At 43.1% G+C, this 25198-nt stretch overlaps 2 protein-coding genes across 3 annotated transcripts in view; both read right to left on the bottom strand.

The window, feature by feature from the left end:
- Positions 1–25198, bottom strand: part of LOC144686882 (tubulin alpha-1D chain) — a 917839-nt gene that overhangs the window by 173534 nt on the left and 719107 nt on the right. The window lies entirely within an intron of this gene.
- The window catches only part of stk16 (serine/threonine kinase 16), a 31192-nt gene continuing 16703 nt past the window's right edge, over positions 10710–25198 (bottom strand). For both annotated transcript variants that reach the window (XM_078552660.1, XM_078552661.1), the window contains exons 4-8: positions 23162–23295; positions 21835–21955; positions 18417–18512; positions 14820–14941; positions 10710–10988 (exon numbers count right to left, since the gene is read on the bottom strand). In XM_078552660.1, the coding sequence (XP_078408786.1) occupies positions 10850–10988; positions 14820–14941; positions 18417–18512; positions 21835–21955; positions 23162–23295 (612 nt within the window). In that variant the 3' untranslated portion in view covers positions 10710–10849. The remainder of the gene's footprint in view (positions 10989–14819; positions 14942–18416; positions 18513–21834; positions 21956–23161; positions 23296–25198) is intronic.

Here is a 25198-nt window from a genome sequence, read left to right as displayed (position 1 = left end):
CTCAACAGTAATTAGACCCACCCATCTTCATCTACTTCATCAATGACCTTCCTTCTTTCATAAGGTCAGAAGTGGGGATGTTCGCTGATGATTGCACAATGTCCAACACCATTCACGACTCCTCAGATACTGAAGCAGTCCATGTCCAAATGCAGCAAGACCTGGACAATATCCAGGCTTGGGCTAAGAGGCAAGTAACATTTGCGCCACACAAGTGCTGGGCAATGACCATCTCCAACAAGAGAGAATCCAACCATTACCTCTTGACATTCAATGGCATTAACATCACAGAATCCCCCCACTATCAACATCCTGGGGGTTACCATTGACCAGAAACTGAACTGGACTAGCTATATATACACACTGTGGCTAAAAGAGACGGTCAGAGGCTGGGAATCCTGCAGCGAGTATCTCACCTTCTGACTCCCCAAAGCCTGTCCACCATTTACAAGGCACTAGTCAGTAGTGCGATGGAATACTCTCCACTTGCCTGGATGAGTGCAGCTCCAACAACACTCAAGAAGCTCGACATCATCCAGGACAAAGCAGCCTTCTTTATTGGCATGTCATCCGCAAACATTCCCTCCCTCCACCACCGATGCACAGTGGCAGCAGTGCGTGCCATCTAGAAGATGCACTGAAGGAACTAACCAAGGTTCCTTAGACAGCACCTGCCAAACCCACGACCACTTCCATCTAGAAGGACAAGGGCAGCAGATGCATGGGAGAACCGCCACCTGGAAGTTCCCCTCCAAGCCATTCACCATACTGACCTGGAAATATATTGCCGTTCCTTCACTGTCGCTGGATCAAAATCCTGGAACTCCCTCCCTAACAGCACTGTGGGTGTACCTACACCACATGGACTGCAGCGGTTTGAGAATGGGAGGTAGTGGTATTGTCACTGACTAATGCGCCAGAGACCCAGGGTAATGCTCTGGGGACCTGGGTTCAAATCCCGCCACAGCAGGTGGTGAAATCTGAATTCAATAAAAATCGGGAATTAAAAGTCTGATGATGACCATGAAACCATTGTCGACTGTCGTAAAAATCCATCTGGTTCACTAATACCCTTCAAGGAAGGAAATCTGCCGTCCTTGCCTGGTCTGGCCTACATATAACTCCAGATCCACAGCAACGTGGTTGACTCTTAAATGCCCCCTGAGCAAGGGCATTTCCTTGCTTCCTGTCATCTAAATTGACGAGAAATTATCTTAAAAACAAAAAGCTAAAAGCTACTGCGGATGCTGGAAATCCAAAACAAAAACAGAATTACCTGGAAAAACTCAGCAGGTCTGGCAGCATCGGCGGAGAAGAAATCAGTTAACGTTTCGAGCCTTCATGGCCCTTCGGCAGAACTGAAGCATAGTTAGAAGAAGGGAGAAATATAAACTGGTTTAAGGTGGGTGGGGGGAGGGGGGTGGGGAAGAGAGACATTGAGGGTGTGGTGATTGTGGAGATGAGCAGATAATCAAAAGATGTCACAGACAAAAGGGTCAAAGAGGTGTTGAAGGTGGTGATATTTGTCTAAGAAAAGTGCTAATTAAGAATGGAAGACAGGATATTCAAAGTACAGCTCTAGTGGGGGTGGGGTGGAAAGACTAACAAGGTTTTAGTTTTAGATTTAAAAATAATGGAAATAGGTGGGGAAAGAAGAATCTATATAAATTATTGGAAAAAAAGCGGGGTGAGGATGGGGAGTTTAAGATCTAAAGTTGTTGAATTCAATATTCAGCCCGGAAGGCTGTAAAGTGCCTAGTCGGAAGATGAGGTGCTGTTCCTCCAGTTTGCGTTGGGCTTCACTGGAACAATACAGCAAGCCAAGGACAGACATGTGGGCAAGAGAACAGGGTGGAGTGTTAAAATGGCAAGCGACAGGGAGGTTTGGGTCTTTCTTGCGGACAGACTGCAGGTGTTCCGCAAAACGGTCTTATATTTGTGGCCCACGCTTTTTCTCTCTGACAAGTTTTTGCCACACGTTCAGGACCAGCAGGGAAAAATAAACATACATTTAATGTTTCAACATTTAAACCCCGTGTGCTGAGCTACAGAGATGGCAATGTTCTAAACTTCAGTTTCCAGCTTAAGCAGAATTTTTTTTTTTTGCTGTTGGACGTTGGTGATATGGACAAGATTAATATTTCCTACCATTCCCAATTGTCCCGAGGGTGCTAAAGGGCCAATTGCACAGTGAAATCCGATGTTGGTCAGACTGGGTAAAATTGTAGATCCCTCCCTGATGGACGTCTGTGAAACGGACGAGATAATCAAACAGAAACAACATCAAAGGTTTGTTATGCGGGTTTCATTTGGACGAGGTCACAAGAGGGAAGCCAACACCTTTGGAACCCTAACTCAGCAAGGGCCAGCACCTTAACAGGATGATACCAGAACTAAAAAAAAAAAGTTTAATTATGAGGACAGATTGCACAGACTAGGCTTGTAGTCTCTTAATTATAGAAAATTAGAGATGGTCTAATTGAGGGGCTTAAGATGATTAAAGGTTTTGATAGGCTGAGACTGAGATTGTCAGAGGCTCAGGAAAAAGAGGAAAGAAACTTGCAATATAGCACCTTTCCCAATTTCAGAACACCACTCTACAGCCAATGAAATACTTTTGAAATGCAGTCACTGTTGCACACAGCAAGATCCCGCAAACAGCAATGTTCTAACCGTCAGGTAACGTTTCTGCTGCTGTTTGAAGGGTTAATATTGGCCAGGGCACCAGCTAGAATTCCCATGTTCTTCATCAAAATAGCGGGCGTAGAATTTTCTACATCCACCCTAGAGGGCAGACTGGGGTAAATGCAAAATACTGCAGATGCTGGAAATCTGAAACAAAAAATGCTGGAAAAACTCAGGTCTGACAGGATCTGTGGAGAGAAAGACAGAGTTAACGTTTCGAGTCCATATGACTCTTCTTCAGAACTAAAGAGAAGTAGAAATGTGGTGAAATATATACTGTTTAAGGGGTGGGGGGGGGGGGGGGGGGGGGGGGGTGGGGGGCGGCGGGGAAACAGGTGAAGCTGGATAGAGGGCCAGTGATAGGTGGAGACAAAGGAGAGATTGCAAAAGATGTCATAAACAAAAGGTCAAAGGGTTGTTAATAGTGGTGATACTGGCTAAAGGAGGTCTTGGTTTAACATCTCAACTTAAAATATGACATAAAAACAAAAAACTACTGCGGACGCTGGAAATCCAAAACAAAAACAGAATTACCTGGAAATACTCAGCAGGTCTGGCAGCATCGGCGGAGAAGAAAAGAGTTGACGTTTTGAGTCCTCATGACCCTTCAGCAGAACTGAAGTTCTGCTGAAGGGTCATGAGGACTCGAAACGTCAACTCTTTTCTTCTCCGCCGATGCTGCCAGACCTGCTGAGTTTTTCCAGGTAATTCTGTTTTTGTTTTAAAATATGACATGTCTGGTAGTGTAGTGCTCCCTCAGTACTACGCTGAGCGTCAGCCTAGATTTTGCACTTATGTTTCTGCAGTGGCACTCAAACCCATGAGCTTTTGACTTGGAGGTGTGTGCTAACACACAAGCCACAGAAGCAGCACAAGCCATACTCGCAGCACAGAAGAGTAGCCGAAGTTTTCACAGCAGAAAGCCTGGAAGCGATTGCAGGGCAGCCACAGGAGTAAGTAGCTGAAAGTAGAGCAAATTGGGAGGCCTGGGAACAGCTGTGGAACATGAGACAGGGGGTAAACAGAAACCAGAGTGAGCAGAGCCAAGGAGATTAGCAAGACAAGGGCAGCAGTGCACAGATGGCTGAAGATTGAGAGATGGGCTGTGGCAGGAACTCATCGGGGTGGTCCCAGGACTGGTTGCAGGCCTGAGAGACTGCACAAATTTGGGACTCGGGTGAGAGAAAAGGAAAGAGAAACATGGGCAGTACAGGTGGGAGAAATATTTTTCAATGAATACAACTTTTATAGGGTAGATGGGCATCTGAAAACCAGAAGAGACCTAATAGCAAGTCTCTCCACCTTTTCCCCTCTGCTTTGTACCTGGGAACTAAACTACCCTCAGGGAACTTAGCCTCCTAGTGCCACCTGCTGTCTTCAATAGGTTAGAGATTCCAAACATAGTCCCAGGTCAAAGGAAACATGGGTAGTATTGATACACTGATAGAAGCCAACAGGTGCATCCTACTGTTGCTTCCAACGGTTCTACACATCACCCCAGAGCATTCGACACCCTAGTATACAATCAAATGTTCAAGAAATGGAGATTATACTGCAGCCTGCAACCCAGCCTTTGACTTTGATCATCCCCAGTTTCACTCTCACAACTCTAGTACACCAAGGAAACCGATTGCTGGCCTCTGGTGCATCAACCCCAGATCCTTTGCCCCACCACTGCCAGGCTGCCTTCAGCTGTCTAGGCCCCAAATGTTGGAATTCTCTCCCTACACCTCTCTGCCTTGCTCTTCATTCAAGGTGTCCCTTAAAACCTCTCTCTTTGACCATCCCAATATCACCTAAAGTGACTCGATGTCAATTGCTATCTGATAACGCTTCTGTGAAACACCTTGGGGTGTTTTGTTATTTTAATAGTGCTTTATAAAATGTTGTTACTCCAGAGATGTACTGGCATTAATGTGGTTTCTACTAAGTGGCAGTGTGATGGCAGCCTTTTTAAAAAAAAATCAATCTTGCATGAAAACCTGTGATTTAAACAAGTATAAGGCTTAGGAACGTGCAGGCCCTTTGAGCTCAATCTGCCATTCAATTAGATCACGGCCGTTTTGTATTTTAATTCCATCTTGTCACCTTAGTTCTGTAACCCTTAATACTCTTATCCAACAAAAATCTGTCAATCTCAGTTGCAAAATTTTCAATTGACCTGAGCAACTGTTTTTTTTTAGGTGGGGGAAAGAGTTCTAGATTTTTATGACTGTGTGTGAAGAAGTTGCTTCCTGACATCACTTCTGAAAGGGCTGGCTCTAATTTTAAAGTTCTGAACCCTTGCTCTGGGATTCCCATCACCAGAGGAAATATTTTCTCTCTATCTACCCTATTAACACCCCCCCAATCATTTATTTGTCTTTATTCTTTTATGGGCTGTCCCTGGCAAGGCCAGCCATTTGTTGTCCATCCCTAATTTCCCTTGAACTGAGTGGTTTGCTAGACCATTTCAGAGGACAGTTAAGAGTCGACCACATTGCTGTGGGTCTGGAGTCACATGTAGGCCAGGCCAGGTAAAGACTGCCGATTTCCTTCCCTAAGGTTTTTACTGAACCAGATGGGTTTTTTTCCAACAATTTCATCTTCAACATCTTGACTATGCTGGCTTACCGGAGTTTACTGTATCGTTTTCCACTGTGCAACAGGGAAGGTTAATCTATAAGGACACAAACAGGTGGTTTCTCTTCCTAGTAATGCCACCTACTTTCACTGAATAAAAAAAACCACATAGTACTGAATAAAGTGCAAAAATCAATATTTTGTTTAAATTCTCCAGATCTCTAAAATGAAATACAGGAACTATAATTTAAATAAACTTTAAGGACTAAAACAGACTTGACAAATCATATTAATAGTCATTTGGTAGTACAGAACTTGGGTATTGCTGAAGAAAGACATGTCAAAGCTTTTTTGTCTTGCACTCATCAGGACACTTGGCAAGAATACCAATATAAGGGGAAAACAACAATTTATACTGTATGAGAAGAGTGTGTTGATTGGTTGGCAAGTGGACTCTGATCAAAATAAGAGACAGCCATTGCTGACTCATTCTTCAGGGCAATGCCTTGAGCAATCAAGGTCAAGCTGCCTGGTTTAAATTTCAAATAATGCTTGGCAGTTAACTGGCAGTCACCATCAATTGGTACATTCTCCATGGCAATGTCTCAACCAGAGTCCACTTGCCAACCAATAAGCATTCTCTTAGAGTATAAATTGTTGTTTTCCCCTTAGATTGTTCTCCCTTATATTCTTGCCAAGATTCCTGATGAGGGCAAGATGAAAAGCTTCAACAAGTCTCTTTTATCATCAATATTCAAAAATCTAATCTGTTTCAGAAATGCAATCTCCAACAGTCCTGTGGATTCAAGTTAAATGGTGCCGACGCTAAACCCACTCTGGTTGCTAATGGATGCAGAGTGGTTTCAAGGATGCAGAGAATTTTGAGTTATTGCACTAAACATACACACTGTAAAAAGGAAACAAACGTTTAATCTGTCCTGCTCGAGGACAAGGATTACATAATTGGTCTGCTATGCAGTGAGGGAGGTAATGGTAAGGTCGCCATAAAGGGAAGGGAGGGGATAAAGAGGCGGGGATTGGGTGTCATAATCACGCTCTTATCCCAAGACCTGGGAGGAAAAACTGATTACCGATCACTTTCAAAGTACCAAGACACAGGGGGCTATTCTCAGCGCTCTGGCTCAGCAAAGGCCCCTTTGTAATATCAATCTATCACAGGTGAGATATTTATATTCTCAAATCCAGAAGATTGTGCGATAAGTCACAATAGATCCAGTTAAGTTTATGATACAACAGGTTAAAAGAAAAATCACAGCCTTTGTGAAAGAGACATCGGTGAATCCAAAATCTACATGTTACACCTTGGAGTTTTTCCAACAATTCAGCCTTTCATTTCCTAAGTTGAGGTAAAACACATTTGCTTAGCAGTTCACTGTAAAGCACAACAGCCACCAAATTATGGGACACCGATGTACAAACGTTTATCACGTTTGTTTTCTCTTTTCTTTTAAATGAGTTAAAACCTGAGGAGAAAGTAATTCTGGACAAAGGTCCAGATACATAGACACTGCACACACACATACACCAGTAACACGCCTCAGTGTCTTCGTTCAATAACTCACACAGCAAATCTAGCAAGCATGTAAAAGCAGAAACGTTTTGGTCGGAATGTTCCGCGAATGCTCGACCAGGTGCTTTCTGAACAACCTGCTGCGTATGCCAACTGTAATTCTGCTTTTCAGTGTGGATCTCTAATTCACTGTCATCATGTCATCTCACTTTGCCTGCACTTCACCTGACAACATGGTTCATGCTTTTAAAACATGATGCGGGCAGGATCGACAAAAGATACAGGGAAGGGTCAAAACATCACACAGAGCTAAACAGGCAATTTAAAGCTATTTGTTGTATCTTTAAAACATGCACATAACCCAATAGCTGGACTACAGCGATTGGATACATAAAGTTATACATAACATAGGTGGAACTGTGCAATAAAGCACAAGGCGTCTGTGGGTTGGATGGGAGCATAAACTACAGAGTGAGACCAAAGTCCTATACAGATGTTCATCAATGTTGCATCAAGTTAATCAGTTTAAGGGAAGTTAAGGTTGCGACCATGAGTGAAATTAGAAGCAAACTAATATGGGGAACTTACGATGATCAAACCTGGATGTACCTGAAACTAGAGAATTTATATTGCGCCTTATATCTCAAGTGTTTCCTACAATAAATTAGAGGCAGTGTTATATAAGCAAATGTGGTGGTCATTTTGTGCAGAGCAAAATGCAACAGATACAAACAAATGGGAGAAGACTGTTGGGCTGTACTTTACTAGACATATGGCAGCATGTTTAAAAATATATATTCTTGATAAATAACTGCACTGAATGTTGTAATATTGCACAGGCCTTTCTCTTGTGGTCGGATTCTAGCCTCACAAAGGAAAAGCAGAAAGTTAAAGTGAAAATATAAAGCAATTTAACAGCACACATACCCTTGTTCTCTCTCTCTCTGGATCTTTCACCTTTCCCTATTCACAGGTGCTTTTGATTTACGAACAGGTTTCTAAAAATGTTCTATTGTAATATTGCTAAATAACCACGAATGTATGTACCACCTTCCACAGCACTTATCAGAGAAAAGGAGGCCATTCAGCCCATCGTGCCTGTGCCAGCTCTTTGGTAGACTTATCCAATTAATTCCACTCCCTCTCCCGCCCCCTCCCAACTCCACAGATCAAGAGAAAGTCTAATAAAAAGTGGGTGGGACTTTGCTGGGTCAAATCTCAAATGCTGACCAGTCTCCGATAGCTTTGCTGTTCACCCAGCATTCTGCTTGGACTTCAGCAATCAAGTTTTCCCTTTTTATCTTCACAATATTCTGGGGGTTGTTGTCCTTCTTAAAGCAGAGAAGGCCAAGAGGCAATTTGATAGAGGAGTTTAATATCATGAAGGGTTTAGGGGGTGTTAAGTAAAGAAAAACCGTTTATAATATCTGAAGGGTTAATAACCTGAGGGCACAGATTTAAGGTGACTGGTAAACAGGTTCAAAAAGCAGCCTTCAAAAGGGAACTGGATAAATACTTGGAGGAGGAAAAATTACAGGGTTGTGGGGAAAAAGGAGTGTGGGACTTACTGGGCTGCTCTTCGAAAGAGCTGACAGGGATTCAATGGGCTAAATGGCCTCCTTCTGTGCTGTACTATTCTATGATGTAGGTTAAAAATAATATCCACTCTATCGCTCCTCTTTTCCCTTTATTCTTTACCTTCCCCCTCTATTGTCTGTCTCAGTACTTGCTTAAACGACCTCTAACACTTCTGAGCTCTGATGAACGGTCATCAACCTGAAAAGCTAACTCGTTTCTCTCTCCACTCTTGTTCCAGCATTTTACTTTGTCTTAAATTTCAGGTTTCCAGCATTTGTAGTACTTTGTTTTGTGTTATAAATAATAAGAAGAATAGAAGTGATCAGCATCTGAACAAAATTCCTATCTAATGTACATTACTAATTTTATTTTGCAGTGTTGGAGGTTGGGTGAAGGGGGAACAAATTAATTATCCAATTCTAGCTTTACTAGTTAGAAAAACTGAAAAAAAAAATTGAGCCCAGGAATCAATCGAGTCTCTTTACCCCCTTTTAAAATAATTTCAGATGCCATTTTCTGTAGATTCACCACAAATATTGTGGCTTAGAATTGCTACAATTGCGAGGGTTAGAGGAGTGGAAAGTAGACACTTGTTATCTCCGGCCGGTATTGCATGAGACCGGCGTTCTGACCAGGAACTGAAACAAAGAGGTCTCCTGAGTTCACACTTTCATTTGCAGAAGTGAGCAGGAAGCTTCACGTGACAAGCTAGTGATTGGACAGTTTGATTTTTCTTTCCAAATAAAGATAGTCCATTTTGAAGAGGCACAGTTAGGTGCTTGGGAAGCAGCAGGGGTCTTAATGAGCTGACACAGAAAGGAATGGCCACAGAGATGGAACAGGAGTCGATAATTCCCTGAAGGGCAACGAGACGCTGAAGAAAACATTTATTTGGTTTGTTTCTGGTCTGCTGTTTCACATCCCTGTTTGTCTGATTGGTGGGGGGGGGAAAGAATGGTGGGTGGGGGCGGTTTTAGGGCATCTTAGCAGTTTGCTCAGCCTGGGTCGATTTCAGTTTGATCAGTCAACAAACAAATATTCTTGCACTACTTTGGTCCTCAATAGAAGCAAGGTACTCTATCGTTTCTGGGGTGGGGTAAGGTAAAAAGGGAGGTAACCAGACTTTATATGGAACTGCGGAATGTTCAACCATGTGTGTCACTGGACAATTTCACAGGAATAACACTGGAAAGGATAGTCAGGGAGAACCCACTTCCCTGACAATCCCCAAACAAGCATCAGTGAGGTACAACGCTCTAATTAAAATCAATCCGCTGTCCAACATGCAGTGTGAATGGCATATTTTAAAAGCATTGCAAGCTGCGGGGTGGGGGTGGGGGGAGTGCATGGGACAGGTTAAAAAGATTTCTGCGCAAGCTGCTGAAATTTTTTTTATGATTATCAAGGTAGTCCTCAATTACACACATGGAAATGGCAGAACAGGTGGCTGCACAGGACTTATCCCTTAAAAATCCAATGCCCTTTCTGTGGTCAATGTGCAGGTTAGCAGCACAAGGCTACCTCTCCACCTGCACTTTGTCAATTCGGCAGCCCTATACAGCAAAGCTGGAGATGATGCAGAGCAAAAGAACATGCAGAGTGAGTACTAACGATTTGGAGCAGGGGCAGGTCCTCAGAGTCTCTATGATTTCCTGACTGATGCTACAGGATACAGAGTCTCCCGGGCAGTGTGGGATTAGTTGTCCAGCACAGTGCAGTGAATGGAGGACAGATACTGAATTATTGGCGTAAAATCAACCCCAGGCATTTACAGCAAACACTGACGGGGGAATTACTCAATAATCTCCATTCTTGCCAGTCACCAAATACAGCCAAGATCATGCCATACAATACCAGATGTTCAGCGCAAACTGGAACACAAGTGATGAATCATGGCTATCCACTACCACTTGGTTACTGAGATTTGGATTAGGCTTCCTTACAGAGGAAGATGATTGACAAGACATTTCCTATCAGACTGAAGGCAGGAGGTGAACACTGATCACTTCAGGCACTGGCAATCACCACTCTCGTTAAAATAAACTCAGGACATGGCCCAGGAACAACTTACCAGACAACATCCCTCCTCCTTTGCCTCAAACAAGTAAAACTACCCAGGATTTTCCAAGGTTCTTCACAGAGCACAACATAAGAGAGAAGGTGCCTCTGGGTTTGGTGGGTAAAGATTGATTCAAATGCATGAACATGAGAAAGCACAGGAAGAGATAATGGAGTAAAACGAGCAGCCGATTGCCTTTGGAAAGAGGAAAAATGTGCAATTCTTTCTCCCCCGTCCTCCAACTTAAAAAAGATCAAGCACATAAGATCTAGGAACAAAATGAAAAAAATGAGGTCCCATTCTGTCCCACTGCCAGAGTTGCTGACGTTAGGATTTTATATGTTTTTTTGCGCAACAATGTCAAGGTCTGACAACCGATAAGCTTGAGGTGCTCCCAGGGAGAGATCGAGCCACTCCTGTTTATGCTGCCAAGATCAGATCGATTTAGTCTCCTGGACGACTTCTATCGGCAGCAGTTGTTCAGTCTGATTCAACACCCACGTAATATTTGGTCTCTCTTGGGGGTTAGTAACCATTGTAGAGGTTAGCAGATGTTGCAGGGCCTGAGTGTACCTACAATATAAAGGAGCAATGGAGAATTCAGTTCACAACAAAAATGGCACACAAAAACATACCTTGCATAGAATTTACCGTACAGAAATAGGCTCCATCTCTAACTCATCTAACCTAATCACCATTTCCTTCTATCCCTTTCTCTCTCATGTACTCATCTAGCTTCCCCTTAAATGCATCTATGTTTTTCACCTTAACCATTCCCTGTGGTAGTGAGTTCCACATTCTTGCCACTCGCTGGGTAAAGAATTTTCTCCTGAATTTCCTATTGGAATTATTAATGGCCATCTTATGTTTATTGCCCCTAGTTTTGGACTCCCCCACAAATTAAATCATCTTCTCTATGTCTACCCTAACTACCTTTAATAATTTTAATGACCTCTATTAGGTCACCCAAAATATTAAAATATTTTAGAGGAGCAGATCTAGTTTTAGGACTGGAAAACTCCATTGCAATGATCAGTCCTAGATCACAGAATGATTTACAGTGCAGAAGGAGGCCATTTAGCCCATCGTGTCTGTGCTGGCTAGGGCAATCTGCCTTGTGCCACACCCTTGCCACCTCCCAGTATATTCTTCCTTTTCAGATAACCTCTTGAACGTGACTGAACCTGCTCCACTGCACTCTCAGGTAATGCATTCCAGATCCTAACCACTCACTGTGAGAGAAGGTTTTCCTCATGTCAGCATTGCTTCTTTTGTTAGCTATTTTAAATTTGTGCCTTCTGGTTCTCGATCCTTCCACCAATGGGAACATTTTTCCTGACCTATTCTGTCCAGATTTTGAATACCTCTCTCAAATCTCTTCTCATTCTTTCCTTCTCCAAGGAAAACAGTCCCTGACTTCCCCAATCTTTCTACATAACTGAAGTTCCTCATCCCTGGGATCATTCTCATGAATCTTTTCTGCACTCTCTCCAATGCCTTCAAATCCTTCTTAAATTTTAGTGCAACACTCCAGTTGAGACTAAACTAGTGTTCACTTCAAGTTTAACATAACTTCATAATAGCACAAAAGCCGTCACTTTCTACCTTTCTCCAGTTCTGAAGACGAGTCATATTAGACTCAAAACTGGTTCTCTCTCCACAGATGCTGCCAGACCTGCTGAGTTTTTCCAGCATTGTCTGTTTTTATTTCAGATCTCCAGTATCCATAGTATTTTGCTTTTATTTTAACATAACTTCCTTGCTTTTATGCTCCTCTTATGCCCCTATTAATAAAGCCTAGGATGCTGTATGCTTTATAATCTTCAATGATTTATGCACATATAGACATAGGTTCCTCTGCTCCTGCACCCCCTTTAGAATTGTACCCTTTGTTTTATATTGTCTCTCTGTGATTTTCCTACCAAAATGAGTCACTTCACACTTCTCGGTGTTAAATTTCATCTGCCATTTTCCACCCATTCCACCAACCTGTCCATGTCCTTTTGAAGTTCTACACATCTTCCTCACAGTTCCAAGTTTTATATTATCTGCAAATTTTGAAATTGTACCCTGTGCACCAAGGTCTAGGTCATTTATATATATAATTACATATCAGGAAGAGCAAGGGTCGCAACACCGACACCTGGGGAACTCAACTACAAACCTTTCTCCAGTCCAAAAAAAACATCCATTAACCACCACTCACTCTCTTGTTGCTCAACCAATTTCGCATCCACGTTGTTACTGTCCCTTTTATTCCATGAGCTATAAATTTGCCAACAAGTCTGTTGTGCGGCACTTTATCAAATGCCTTCTGGAAGTCCACGTATACTACATCAATAACATTACCCTCACCAACCTTCTCTGTTACGCATCAAAAAAACTCCAGCAAATTAGTTAATCATGATTTCCACTTAGCAAATCCACCCTGGCTTTCCTTAATTAACCCTCATTTTTCCCCAAGCGGCGATTAATTTTGTCCCCAATTATCATTTCAAATTTAAAAAAAAAAACCACACTATTAAGAACATAAGAAATACAGCAGGAATAGACCTTACGGCTCATTGAGCCTGCTCCACTGTTCAATATGATCATGGCTGATCTTGGACTTCAACTCCACTTTCCCACCTGTTCCCCATATCCTGGATTCCCTGAGACTCCAAAAATCTGTCTATCCCAGCCTTCCCAGTCTATCCCAGTAATGTATTCAAAGATGGAGCATCCACAACTCTCTGGGGTAGAGAATTCCAAAGATTCACAACCCTTTGAGTGAAGAAATTTCTTCTGATCTCAGTTCTAAATAATCGCCCCCTTATCCTGAGACCGTACCCCCTTGTTGTAGATTTCCCAGCCGGGGGAACAACCTCTCAGTGTCCACCCTGTCAAGCTCCGTCAGAATCTTGTATGTTACAATGAGATTGCCTCTCACTCTTCTAAACTCCAGAGAGAATACAGACCGAATTTACTCAGCCGCTCATTATAGGACAACTCTCTCATCCCAGGTGCCAATCTTGTGAACCTTCACTGCCCCCAGTACAAGTATATTCTTCCTTACATATGGAGACGAAAACTGTGCACATTATTCCAGGTGTGGTCTCACCGAAGCCCTGCATAATTGTAGCAAAACTTGTTTATTCTTGTTTTTTTGCATTTATTCTGAGTCTTTAATCACTTCTTTCAGCAAAGATGCAGCCAGCTCTCTGCTGAATACATTTGCCCACCAGTGGTGATAGATTTGCACCCACCAGTGGCTCTGTGGTATAAATGAGATTGTGGGCAACCATGGTCAACTACAACTGGCTCACTTGCCTCGGACAGTTGGGGAGAGGTTTGCTCAGAGCTTTGCCTGAATTTTTTTCACCGCTACTTCAGTCTCCCACCTCAGGAGTTAGTATTACTGCTGAATGGGGACAGTGATGCACCAGCCTGCTCAGTTTAAATAAAGAAATTGCATTTATTTGCCTTTCACTCTCTCAATGTTCCAAAGTGCTTCACAGCCAATGAGGTACTTTTTAAGTTTAGTTACTGTTGTAATTTAGGAAGTGTGGCAGCTAATTTGTGGACAGCAAGCTCCCACAAACAGCAATAAGACAATGACCAAATGATCTAGAGCTTTTTTTAAAGTTATGTTGGTTGCTTCAAAATAGTGGGCATGGGATCTTTTACATCCACCTGAGGGGACAGATGTTGCCTCAGTTTAATATCTTATCCAACTGACAGTGCTACACTGGGATGTCATTCTATATATTGTGAAGACACTGGAGTAGGACTTAAATTGAATATCTACTGATTCAGGAGCTGGCAACGCTTCCCATTGAGTCACAGATGGGATAGCGTGACTGTGCAAGGTCAGTTTCCACCTTCCTTTTCGGATGTTTGCTTGCCCTTTGCCCTGGTGTTGATGCTCTCTCTTGACACAACCCACATTTGGAAGGAGAAAAAAAAAATCTATCAGTCATTCACTGTCCAATTAGTTAGTGCATGGATATCCCACAAGTATGGATATACTGTACTTGTTCCATAATACTTTTGCTGAAATCCATTGGAAATGGCAGCTGTAAAATGCAGTTAGAGTTCGATAATGCGCACTGGTACATTAAGTGGGTAGCACACTGTGGTAGACGGTAGGTGTGCTGGTCCAATCTTCAGCTGGAGCCTATAGTACAAAACACACTGCAACACACACAGTTGCAAAACAATTACTGTACGATGAACCTATGGTGCACATTACATAAGCTTCAGTAGAGATGTGGTAGAAAGCTGATGAGAAGTGGAATTCAAAACAGTTTAGGCATTCAGCCTTTCAAACTGTACATTCTAAATCTTTATGAGTGTAATCATTTCTGTCACCATTCTTCCTATAAAAGCAAATGCTCACGAAAACAATCTCCGACTGGTCCTTACCTGCAATTTTCTGGAATGGTTATTGCATTCTGTACGGCCAAGGCAACACAGTCTCCCCTGTGAAAGATGCTGTCATATGGTCCTTCCAGGAACATCATAGCATACAGCACGCAGCCTAGGGACTGAAAATAAATCAATCAGCCACTGCAACACAGTGCAAAAGGCCAGGAACTGAAACCAACATACACACATCATGGCACAGGCACACAACTCATGGATTGAAAACAAATCAGTCAATAGCAGTTAAGTAACTCTGAGTGAACCTAGCCTACATGGAATCACAAAATACTATAGCACAGGAGGCCATTCAGCCCATCACATCTGCGCCAGCTCTTTCAAAGAGCAATCCAGTTAGTCCCACTCCCCCACTCCTTCTCCATAACCCTGCAATTTTTTTCTCCTCCAAGTATTTGTCCAATTTGTTTTGAAAGGTAACAGTTGAAATCTGTTCCACCACCCCATCAGGCAGTGCATTCAAAAGCCTAACCATTCACTGTATAAAAAGGCTTCTCTTCATGTTATCTCTGACTCCTTTGCCAATCACCTTAAATCTGTGCCCTCTGGTTTTCACAGAATCACAGTGCAGAAGAGGCCTTACGGCCCATCGAGTCTGCACCAACACGTGAGAAACACCTGACCTACCTACCTAATCCCATTTACCAGCGCTTGGCCCATAGCCTTGAATGTTATGACGTGCCAAGTGCTCATCCAGGTACTTTTTAAAGGATGTGAGGCAACCCACCTCCACCACCCTCCCAGGCAGCGCATTCCAGACCGTCATCAACCTCTGGATAAAAAAGTTTTTCCTCACATCCCCCTAAACCTCCTGCTCCTCATCTTGAACTTATGCCCCCTTGTGACTGACCCTTCAACTAAGGGGAACAGCTGCTCCCTATCCACCATGTCCATGCCCCTCATAATCTTGTACACCTCGATCAGGTCGCCCCTCAGTCTTCACTGCTCCAACGAAAACAACCCAAGTCTATCCAACCTCTCTTCATAACTTAAATGTTTCATCCCAGGCAACATCCCGGTGAATCTCCTCTGCACCCCCTCCAGTGCAATCACATTCTTCCTATAATGTGGTGACCAGAACTGCACACAGTACTCCAGCTGTGGCCTCACCAAGGTTCTATACAACTCCAACATGACCTCCCTACTTTTGTAATCTATGCCTTGATTGATAAAGGCAAGTGTCCCATATGCCTTCTTTTTACCACCCCACTAACATGCCCCTCTTCAGAGGTCTATGGACACACACGCCAAGGTCCTTTTGTTCCTCAGAACTTCCTAGTGCCTATCAACCCTTCAGCCTGTGAAAACAGTTTCTCTTTATTAACTCTATCTAAATCCTTCCTAATTTTGAACACCTCTGTCAAATCTCCTCTTAACCTTCTCTGCTCTACGGAGGACAACCCTAGCTTTTCCAGTCTTTCCACTTAATTGTAGTGTCTCATCCCTGGAACAGTTCCATATACATTGTAGACTATGGGCCAGCAACCTTGCATTTCCATATTGTGGTTTTGGAGAACAGTGGAATATGGGTCATGCATTCGCAGAGGCAAAATTCGCCAGGGAGATGGAATGGAGACAATGCCATGGGATCAAAGTCACATACTTTACGTACTTCGTATCAGCTGGCAACTTGCACTTGATGTGTGGAGGGGACAATGGCGAAAGTAGCCCAGTACCTTCCTGATACATTATGCAAACAAATATTAGCTTGGACTGTTAATCAACTCTGACCACCTACAACTCAATCTGGGTTGTATGGAACTATAAACTATTTGGGGCGGCCTGCTTCCTTGGCCTTGTCTGCTACTCCCTTCAGCTATGATGCCACCAGTTCTTACACCACTGTGTACTAACACTACTGTATCAGCCAATGAGTTGGAGTCAGGGAACGACTTGCGGCCTTACTAACAGCAAACAATCTATTTTACAGCAGAGTCCAAACAGACAGAAACTCTATGAACTATAGCAAACAGAACTCATGACCGCAACTAAATAAAAAATTGCAGGATCATTTTCACTAGAAAATTGCAGTGAACAGATAATGGTTCATCATCATCATCATCGTGTGCTCTCTGCTCAAAGGGAGGGCCTTGGCTCAAAGAAGTCTTTCCATAGCTCTCCATCTCATGTTACATAATCCAAATTGTGTGCACAAATTCAGTCCTTGTCACTTACAACAGTGCGGTCTCCAGCCATAGGAACAGGAGGAGCCTATTTATGGTTGATCTGCAACCCAACTCCACACGTCTGCCTTTGCCCCATATCCCTTAGATTTTTTTTTTTAACCAAAAGGTACTATCAATCATCATAGAATTGAAAAATAGGGAAGTTGTGCTAAACCTATATTGGAATCTTAGTTAGACCACACGTCCAGTACTGCCAGCATATCGCCATATTATAAAAAAGGATATGAATGCACTCGAGAGGGTGGAGAGAAGATTTAGGATAATACAAGAATGCGTGGGCATCAGTGTCAGGGGAGAATTGAGAGGCTGGGGGGCTTCTCTTCTCTTGAAAAAAATGGGGATTGAAAAGTGACCTAATGGAAGTTTTTAAAATTATGAAAGGTTTTGATAGAGCGGATACAGAGAGAATGTTTCCTCTTGTGGGGAAAGAGCATAACTAGAGGCCATCAATATACGATAGTCAGCAAGAAATCCAATAGGGAATTCAGAAGAAGCTTCTTTACCCAGAGAGTGGTGAGAATGTGGAACTCGCTCCCACAGGGTGTGGTTGAAGTGAATGGTAAAGATGCATTTAAGGGGAAACTAGACAAGCATATGAGGGAGGGTTACAATGACAGATTTAGATGAGCAAAGATGGGAGGAGGCTTGGAGAATAAACACCAGCATGGACTGGTTGGGCTGAATAGCCTGTTCTGTGCCGTATATCCAATGAATTCCTATGTAATCAGGTTTATCAATCAGCAATTGCCACTTGTGGAAGAGAGCATCAAACTTCCATCATCCTTCATGTGTAGAAGTGTTTCACTCCTGAGAGGTCATGGTTGATGAAGAAATTATCCAATCCTTCCATTCTCAGTGGAGCTTGTACTATGACTATATGCACAGCCACCTTATATAGGGCAGGCTTTCAAATCGCTAGCAGGGAGGTGGTGGCGTAGTGGTATCATCACTAGACCAGTAATCCAGATACCCAGGTTCGAATCTCACCACAGCAGATGAAATTTGAATTCAATAATAAAAATAAAATCTGGAATTGAAAGTCTAATTATGAAACCGTTGTCGTAAATACCTACCTTATTCACTAATATCCTTTAGAGAAGGAAATCTGCCATCCTTACTTGGTCTGTGACTACCACAGCAATGGGGTTGACTCTGAAACGCCCTCTGAAATGGCCTAGCAAGCCACTCAGTTCTCGAGGAGGACTAGCCAGCGACGCCCATATCCAATGAAAGAATATTTTTAAAAATTGCTAACCGGCAACTTTTTAATCAGTTTTCAACTGACCTAGCAAAATCACACAACTGGTAACACAACTATGGTTTAGATCCATTCAGAATTAAATCCGGCGATGACTGGGTTAGGTTTACAATCAAGTATTCAAATTAATCTACGTACCCAAATGTCTGTGCGCTCATCTATGATGCAGTGGCTCGAAACACTGAAGAGCTCAGGAGCTCGGTATGATATGGTGCAACGCTGAGCTGCCCAGTCCTGGAACAGAACAACTAAATATCAACATAGTGGTGAGTTACATGGAATATACAGGTTCATGCCAATGTTTCATGCTCAACACTGGCCTCCTCCCATCTTTCTTCATCTCACTCCATCAGCAAATTTTTCTATTCCTTTATTCCTCACGTGTTTATCTAGTTTCCCTCAAATGCATCTATGCTACATACCTCAATCTGCGGCAGTGACCCACTCTTCTCTTCCTTGAGCTGAATGCAAAATTCAATCACGTTATGATCCCTGCTACCTAGAGGCTCTTTTACTATGAGGTCATTAATTAATCCTGCCTCACTGCACACTACCAGGTCTAGAACAGCAGCCTCTCTAGTTGGCTCTAGAACGTACTGCTCTACGAAACTGTCCAAAAAACGGATGAACTCAACTTCTGGGATACCTTTGCTGATCGGATTCATCTATTCTAAATGTGGATTAAAATCACCCATGATTGTTGCAGTGCTTTTCTTACTAGCCCCCCCCATCAATTCTTCCTGTATGCCCCACCTTAGTGTCATTACTACTCCCACAATTGACTTCTTCCCTTTGCTATTTCTTATCTCTATCCAAACTGATTCTACTTCTTGATCTTTAGAGCTAAAGTCATCTCTTACTATTGTACTAATGTCATCTTCACCACCCTTTCCTAGCTTCCTGTCCATCCAAAATATGAAGTAGATTTCTATATTCAGGTCCCAGTTTTGGTCACCTTGCAGTGGTCTCTGTAATGTTATCAGGTCACACATATTCATTTCTATTTGGGCTGACAATTCATCTATGTTGCTATGAATGCTCGGGCATTCAGCTACAGAGCCTTTAACCCGTCTTTTTATTATTTTTGCAAACTCTGGCCTTATCGATGATTCACTCTTGTTTGCGCACTCTGTCCCTTCCTGCTACACTCTGATTATCATTACCCTTATTGCTACCTTGCTCTCTTGCCTTGCCCTTTTCCTTTTAATTTGCCACATCGTCCCTAGTGATGTCTCGCCCCGCTCTCTGCTCCTCTGAATTCTGTTTCTTGCTGATTTATGGCCCCGCTCTCTGCTCAGAATTCTGACTTTCTCTCACTGATCCTCTGAATTCTCGCTTTGTTTGATTTTTTTGTGGTCTCATTAACCTGGTTTGCTCTTTTAGTGATCTGTGTATCTGTAACCCTAGATCTGTCTGCTATACCAAATTTAGACTTTTATGTTCCTAGTAGTATGTGACCCCCTTATTCTGCCTACCAAAAACGCACTGTCTCGCTTAACAATATTGAAATTAATTAGCCAATTACACACCAATTCTGCAACTTTACTGTTTTCTTGCGTTATGTCACAGTCTTCTACAGTCTTAACTATATCACACTATATAATCTGACATCACACACAAATTGTGAGAAGGGAAGGTGGCTGCCGTGTTAGTGCAATGCTTCACTGGCAGATTCTGACAGAGTCAGCTTGGGTTTATGAAAGGGAAATCATGCTGGACAAATCTACTGGAGTTTTTCGAGGATGTAACTAGTAGAGTTGATGAGGGGGAGCCAGTGGATGTGGTTTATTTGGACTTTCAGAAGGCTTTCGACAAAGTCCCACATAAGAGATTGGCGTGTAAAATTAAAGCTCATGGGATTGGGGGTAGCGTATTGAGATGGATAGAAAACTGGTTGGCAGACAGGAAACAAAGAGTAGGAATAAACTGGTCTTTTTCCGAATGGCAGGCAGTGACTAGTGGGGCACCGCAGGGATCGGTGCTGGGACGTGTTATTCATAATATATATTAATGATTTAGATGAAGGAACTAAATGTAATGTCTCCACATTTGCAGATGACACAAAGCTGGGTGGGAGGGTGAGCTATGAGGAGGATGTCGAGATGCTTCATTGTGATTTGGACAAGCTGAGTGAGTGGGCAAATGCATGGCAGATGCAGCATAATGTGGATAAATGTGAGGTTATCCACTTTGGTAGCAAAAACAGGAAGGCAGATTATTATCTGAATGGCTATAAATTGAGAGAGGGGAATGTGCAACGAGACCTGGGTGTCCTGGTTCACCAGTCGCTGAAGGTAAGCATGCAGGTGCAGCAGGTGGTAAAGGCGGTAAATGGTATGTTGACCTTCATAGCGAGAGGGTTGGAGCACAGGAACAGGGATGTCTTGCTGCAATTGTACAGGGCCTTGGTGAGACCACGCCTGGAATAGTGTGTGCAGTTTTGGTCTCCTTATCTGAGGAAGGATGTACTTGCTATAGAGGGAGAGCAGTGAAGGTTTACCTGACTGATTCCTGGGATGGTGGGACTGACATATGAGGAGAGATTGAGTCGGTTAGGATTATATTCGCTGGAGTTCAGAAGAATGAGGGTGGGGGATCTCACAGAAACCTATAAAATTCTAACAGGGCTAGACAGGGTAGATGCAGGAAGGATGTTCCCGATGGTGGGGGAGTCCAGAACCAGGGGTCACAGTCTGAGGATACGGGGTAGACCATTTAGGACTGAGATAAGGAGAAATTTCTTCACCCAGAGAGTGGTGAGCCTGTGGAATTCGCTACCACAGAAAGTAGTTGAGGCCAAAACATTGTATGTTTTCAAGAAGGAGTTAGATATAGCTCTTGGGGTGAAAGGGATTAAAAGATATATGGGGAGAAAGCGGGAGCAGGCTATTGAGTTGGATAATCAGCCATGATCATAATGAATGGCAGAGCAGGCTCGAAGGGCCGAATGTCCTATTCCTGCTCCTAGTTTCTGTTTCACGCCAGTGATCCTCTAAAATCCTCAAAGGTTCAGTTGATCTGGTTCTGCTCTGGGTAGCAAAAGCGCCTCGGCTCAAATCCTGGCAATGATTTATCCATCATAAGTGCACAGATGCTTCCACATGGTCACAGTTTAGGCTTTGGTCACATGAGGCTTCTGACAATGGAAAAGGGAGATCAGCAATGCCTCACATTACTATTTCGTGGGGATGAGATTCCTCTCATTATAATCAGCTAGAATGCTAATGTTACATAACATACTTTAGAAACCTCACTTTTTTTTTGCTCTGAATTGTTTGACTTCAAAGTTTGATCATTTTTGGCTTCAGTTTAGAGAGATGGCACAATTTTCAGGGTAATGGGGAAAAAGTAGGGACTTAACTGAGTAGTTCATGCAAAGTGCCAACAGTGGCATGATGGACTGAATGCCTCCTTCTGTGCTGTGACCATCTATGAAATCAGTTTGTACTTACAAGGGCTGGATTATACCATAAAATACAAAATAAACAATTGTTTGTTTTTCTGCCTCTCCCAAATCTATATTTTTTAAAATTTCTTTCACCCTTGCCACATTTACCTGGATTGTCATGGCTTCTCGAGACCCTTTCACCTCGATCCTCGCCTTATTCATTGATCCTAGATCCATCAGCACAGGTTGCTCATTGTCGTCTAAGAGAACATTGGTGGGTTTCAAATCCCTGAAAGTAAATAACTGATGAAAGAACTTGTATTTCTACAGCGCCTTTCACAACCCCAGGACGCCCACAAGCACTTTACAGCCAACAAAGTACTTTCGATGTGTAGTCGCTGTTGCAATGTAGGAAATGCGGCAGCCAATTTGCACACAGCAAGCTCCCACAAACATCAACTTGTTAATGGCCAGATGATGTACTTTTGTGATGTTGGTTGAGGGATAATTGAATCGACCAGGACACCGGGCATAACTCCCTCGCTCACTTCGAAAGAGAGTCTTGGATCTTTTATGTCTTACATGAGGGTGTAAGACATTGTCTTGGTTTAACATTTCATATGCAGATGACAGCTCCGTGAGTACAGGATGTATTCATCATCCTGGGGGTTACCATTGACCAGAAACTGAACTGGACTAGTCATATAAATACTATGGATACAAGAATAGGTCAGAGGCTAGGAATCCTGCGACAAGTAACTCACCTCCTGACTCCCCAAAACCTGTCCACCATCTACAAGGCACAAGTCAGGAGTGTAATGGAATACTCCACAATTGCCTGGATGAGTGCAGCTCCCACAACACTCAAGAAGATTGACACTGTCCAGGGCAAAACAGCCCGCTTGACTGGCACCACATTCACAAACATTCACTCCCTCCACCACCAACACACAGTAGCAGCAGTGTGTACCATCTACAAGATGCACTGCAGGAATTCACCAAGGCTCCTTCGACAGCACCTTCCAAACCCATGACCACCTCTATCTAGAAGGACAAGGGCAGCAGATCGATGGGAATACCACCACCTGGAAGTTCCCCTCCAAGTCACTCACCATCCTGACTTGGAAATATATTGCCGTTCCTTCACTGTCACTGGGTCAAGATCCTGGAACTCCCTTCCTAATGCACTGTGGATGTACCTACACCACATGGACTGCAGTTATTCAAGAAGACAGCTCAATACCACCTTCTCAAGGGCAACTATGGATGGGCAATAAATGCTGGCCCAGCCAACGAAGCCCACATTCTGTGAATGATTAAAAAAACAAATTACTACACTGGAAGTTTCAACCTGAGTTGTGGGCTCCGTGTTCTGGAGTGGGACCTGGATCCATGATCTCATGATGCAAAAATGCTATTTGTTGTAAAATAGCTGAGACGCACACACATGTCCCCAATGTACACAGGCCACCAGCATGAAGAGGCCGAGGTTTACCTGTGCGCATAGCCCTTGTCATGGATGGCTTTGAGTGCGCCGCAGAGTCCATGGAAAATTTTCAATATCCCTTCCTCGGACATGAAGCTACTGATGTCCCTGAGCTTTTCCAGCTCTGCCCACAGTGAGCCGTTCTGAAGGAAAAAAACAGAAATGGTATTATGCTCATTATTTAAATGACTCCAATAGCATAGACTGTCAAATGCAATGTTTTTGTCAGCCACTGCTCAGTGGATAACACTTTCATTTGTGGCTGGAGGTCATGGGTTAAGTCCCACTCTAGAAATCTGAGCACATTCTTGGCTGACACTCCCAATGTAGTACTGATATACTGCTGCATCGTCTCGACTGTTTAACTGTTTGCAGACAAGAAGTTAAACAGATGCCTCGTCTGGCCTCTCGAGTGTAGGCAGAAGATTCCATGTCACCGTTTTTTAAAATTCATTCAAGGGGTGTGGGCTTCGCTGGCTAGGGTAGCATTTATTGACCATCCCTCTGGAGAAGAGCAGGGGAGCTGACCAATATTTATCCTCCAATCAATATCACATGAGATGATTATCTTGTCACTAGCAGTTTGTTGGAGCTTGCTGTGCACGCTCCAATCACTTACAATACTGGCTACACTTCAAAAGCACTTAATTGTTTGCAAAGCATGTTGGAATGTCTGATGTCACAAAAGGTACTATACAAATGCAAGTTCTTTCTTTTGACAAAGTTTCAGATGATACATTAAACCACGGCCTTGCCTGCATTTTCTGGTAGATGGAAAAGATCCAATGGCACAACCCAAACCAGAGGAGGGAGTTCTCCCCATGAGCCTTAACCAACAATAACTAATTAGACGCCCATTCATCCCATCTGCTGCTTCTGGGACCTGTGCGTGCAGTTGGCAGCTCTGCTTGTCTGCATACATTCCCCCAGGTAAATCATTGGATGTGAATCGCTTTGGGGATGTACCGAGGACATGATCAGGCATTATAGAAATCCCAAGTCGTTTAGATATTACATGGAATTTACAACGCAATAAACAGATAAAATCGGCCTAACCAGTCTGTGCTGATGTTTATACTCCAAATCTTATCACAGCCTTTCAGCATGTCATTCCATTCCTTTTCATCTCATGTACTCATTTGGTTTCCTTAATGGCCGTGCTATCAGCTGCAAAGCCTTTAAGCTACCACCCCCCCACCCCCCCCCTTAAACCTTCTGCCTCTCTTTCCTCCTTAAAGACACTTCTAAAAGCTTGGACAAAAAGGTAGGTTTTTAGTCATCTCTTAGTCATCTCCTTAATTGCCTACTCTCTATGTAGCTGTGTTGAACTTTGTTTTATCATGCTCCTGTGAAGTACATTGTGATGTTCTAATACATTAATAGTGCAGTATAAATTCAAGTTGCTGTTCTGGCTTTGAAAGTATTCAGTTATCTGCCTCTCCTTGTTTATTTCCCTTTTCAGGTGTTTATTTTTCGATTTTTTTAAAATTTGTATTAATCTTCTTCAAATAAAAACTTCCATCGCTTGGTAATAGCTGTTACATTCACACACGTTTTATCGCAGCCCTGCTTTGTTAAGGGTATCCTGTGTAAGGATAGCTGAACAGCACCATCAAGTGTCTGAAGTCAGTCACTTCCAAAACAGAACGGAGAAGATTCAGGAGAGAAACCCTTGGGTAATTGGAAATCTGAAATAAAACGAAAATAAAGGCTAGTGATACGCAGCAGGTCTGTCAGTGTCTGCCTCTTTCTCAAGAAGGGACACAGCTGAGACTCGCTCAAAATGTCAACCTGCCTTTCCTTGGAGTCCAGCTGAAGAGCCGTGCAATCTCATCACTGGAGCAAAGAACCTGCATTTCAGTGTTCGAAATACAGGAGGGGGGGTGCAGTGGGAAAATTCACCCTTGAAATCTCACGAGTAGCCCATGCAAAATCAAAGATGAGAGGGGCCCAAAAGTTCAAGGAACTTTGCTTCGCACATATTACCTTACCATCTTACTCCTCTGTAGTCAAAACGGGGTTGAACAACCGCAGGCACGAGAGAAC

This window comes from Cetorhinus maximus, chromosome 11 (assembly GCF_964194155.1).
Source record: "Cetorhinus maximus chromosome 11, sCetMax3.hap1.1, whole genome shotgun sequence".
Taxonomy (NCBI): domain Eukaryota; kingdom Metazoa; phylum Chordata; class Chondrichthyes; order Lamniformes; family Cetorhinidae; genus Cetorhinus; species Cetorhinus maximus.
The sequence above is the reverse complement of the archived record's forward strand: the minus strand, read 5'-3'. Positions and strand labels throughout refer to the sequence as shown.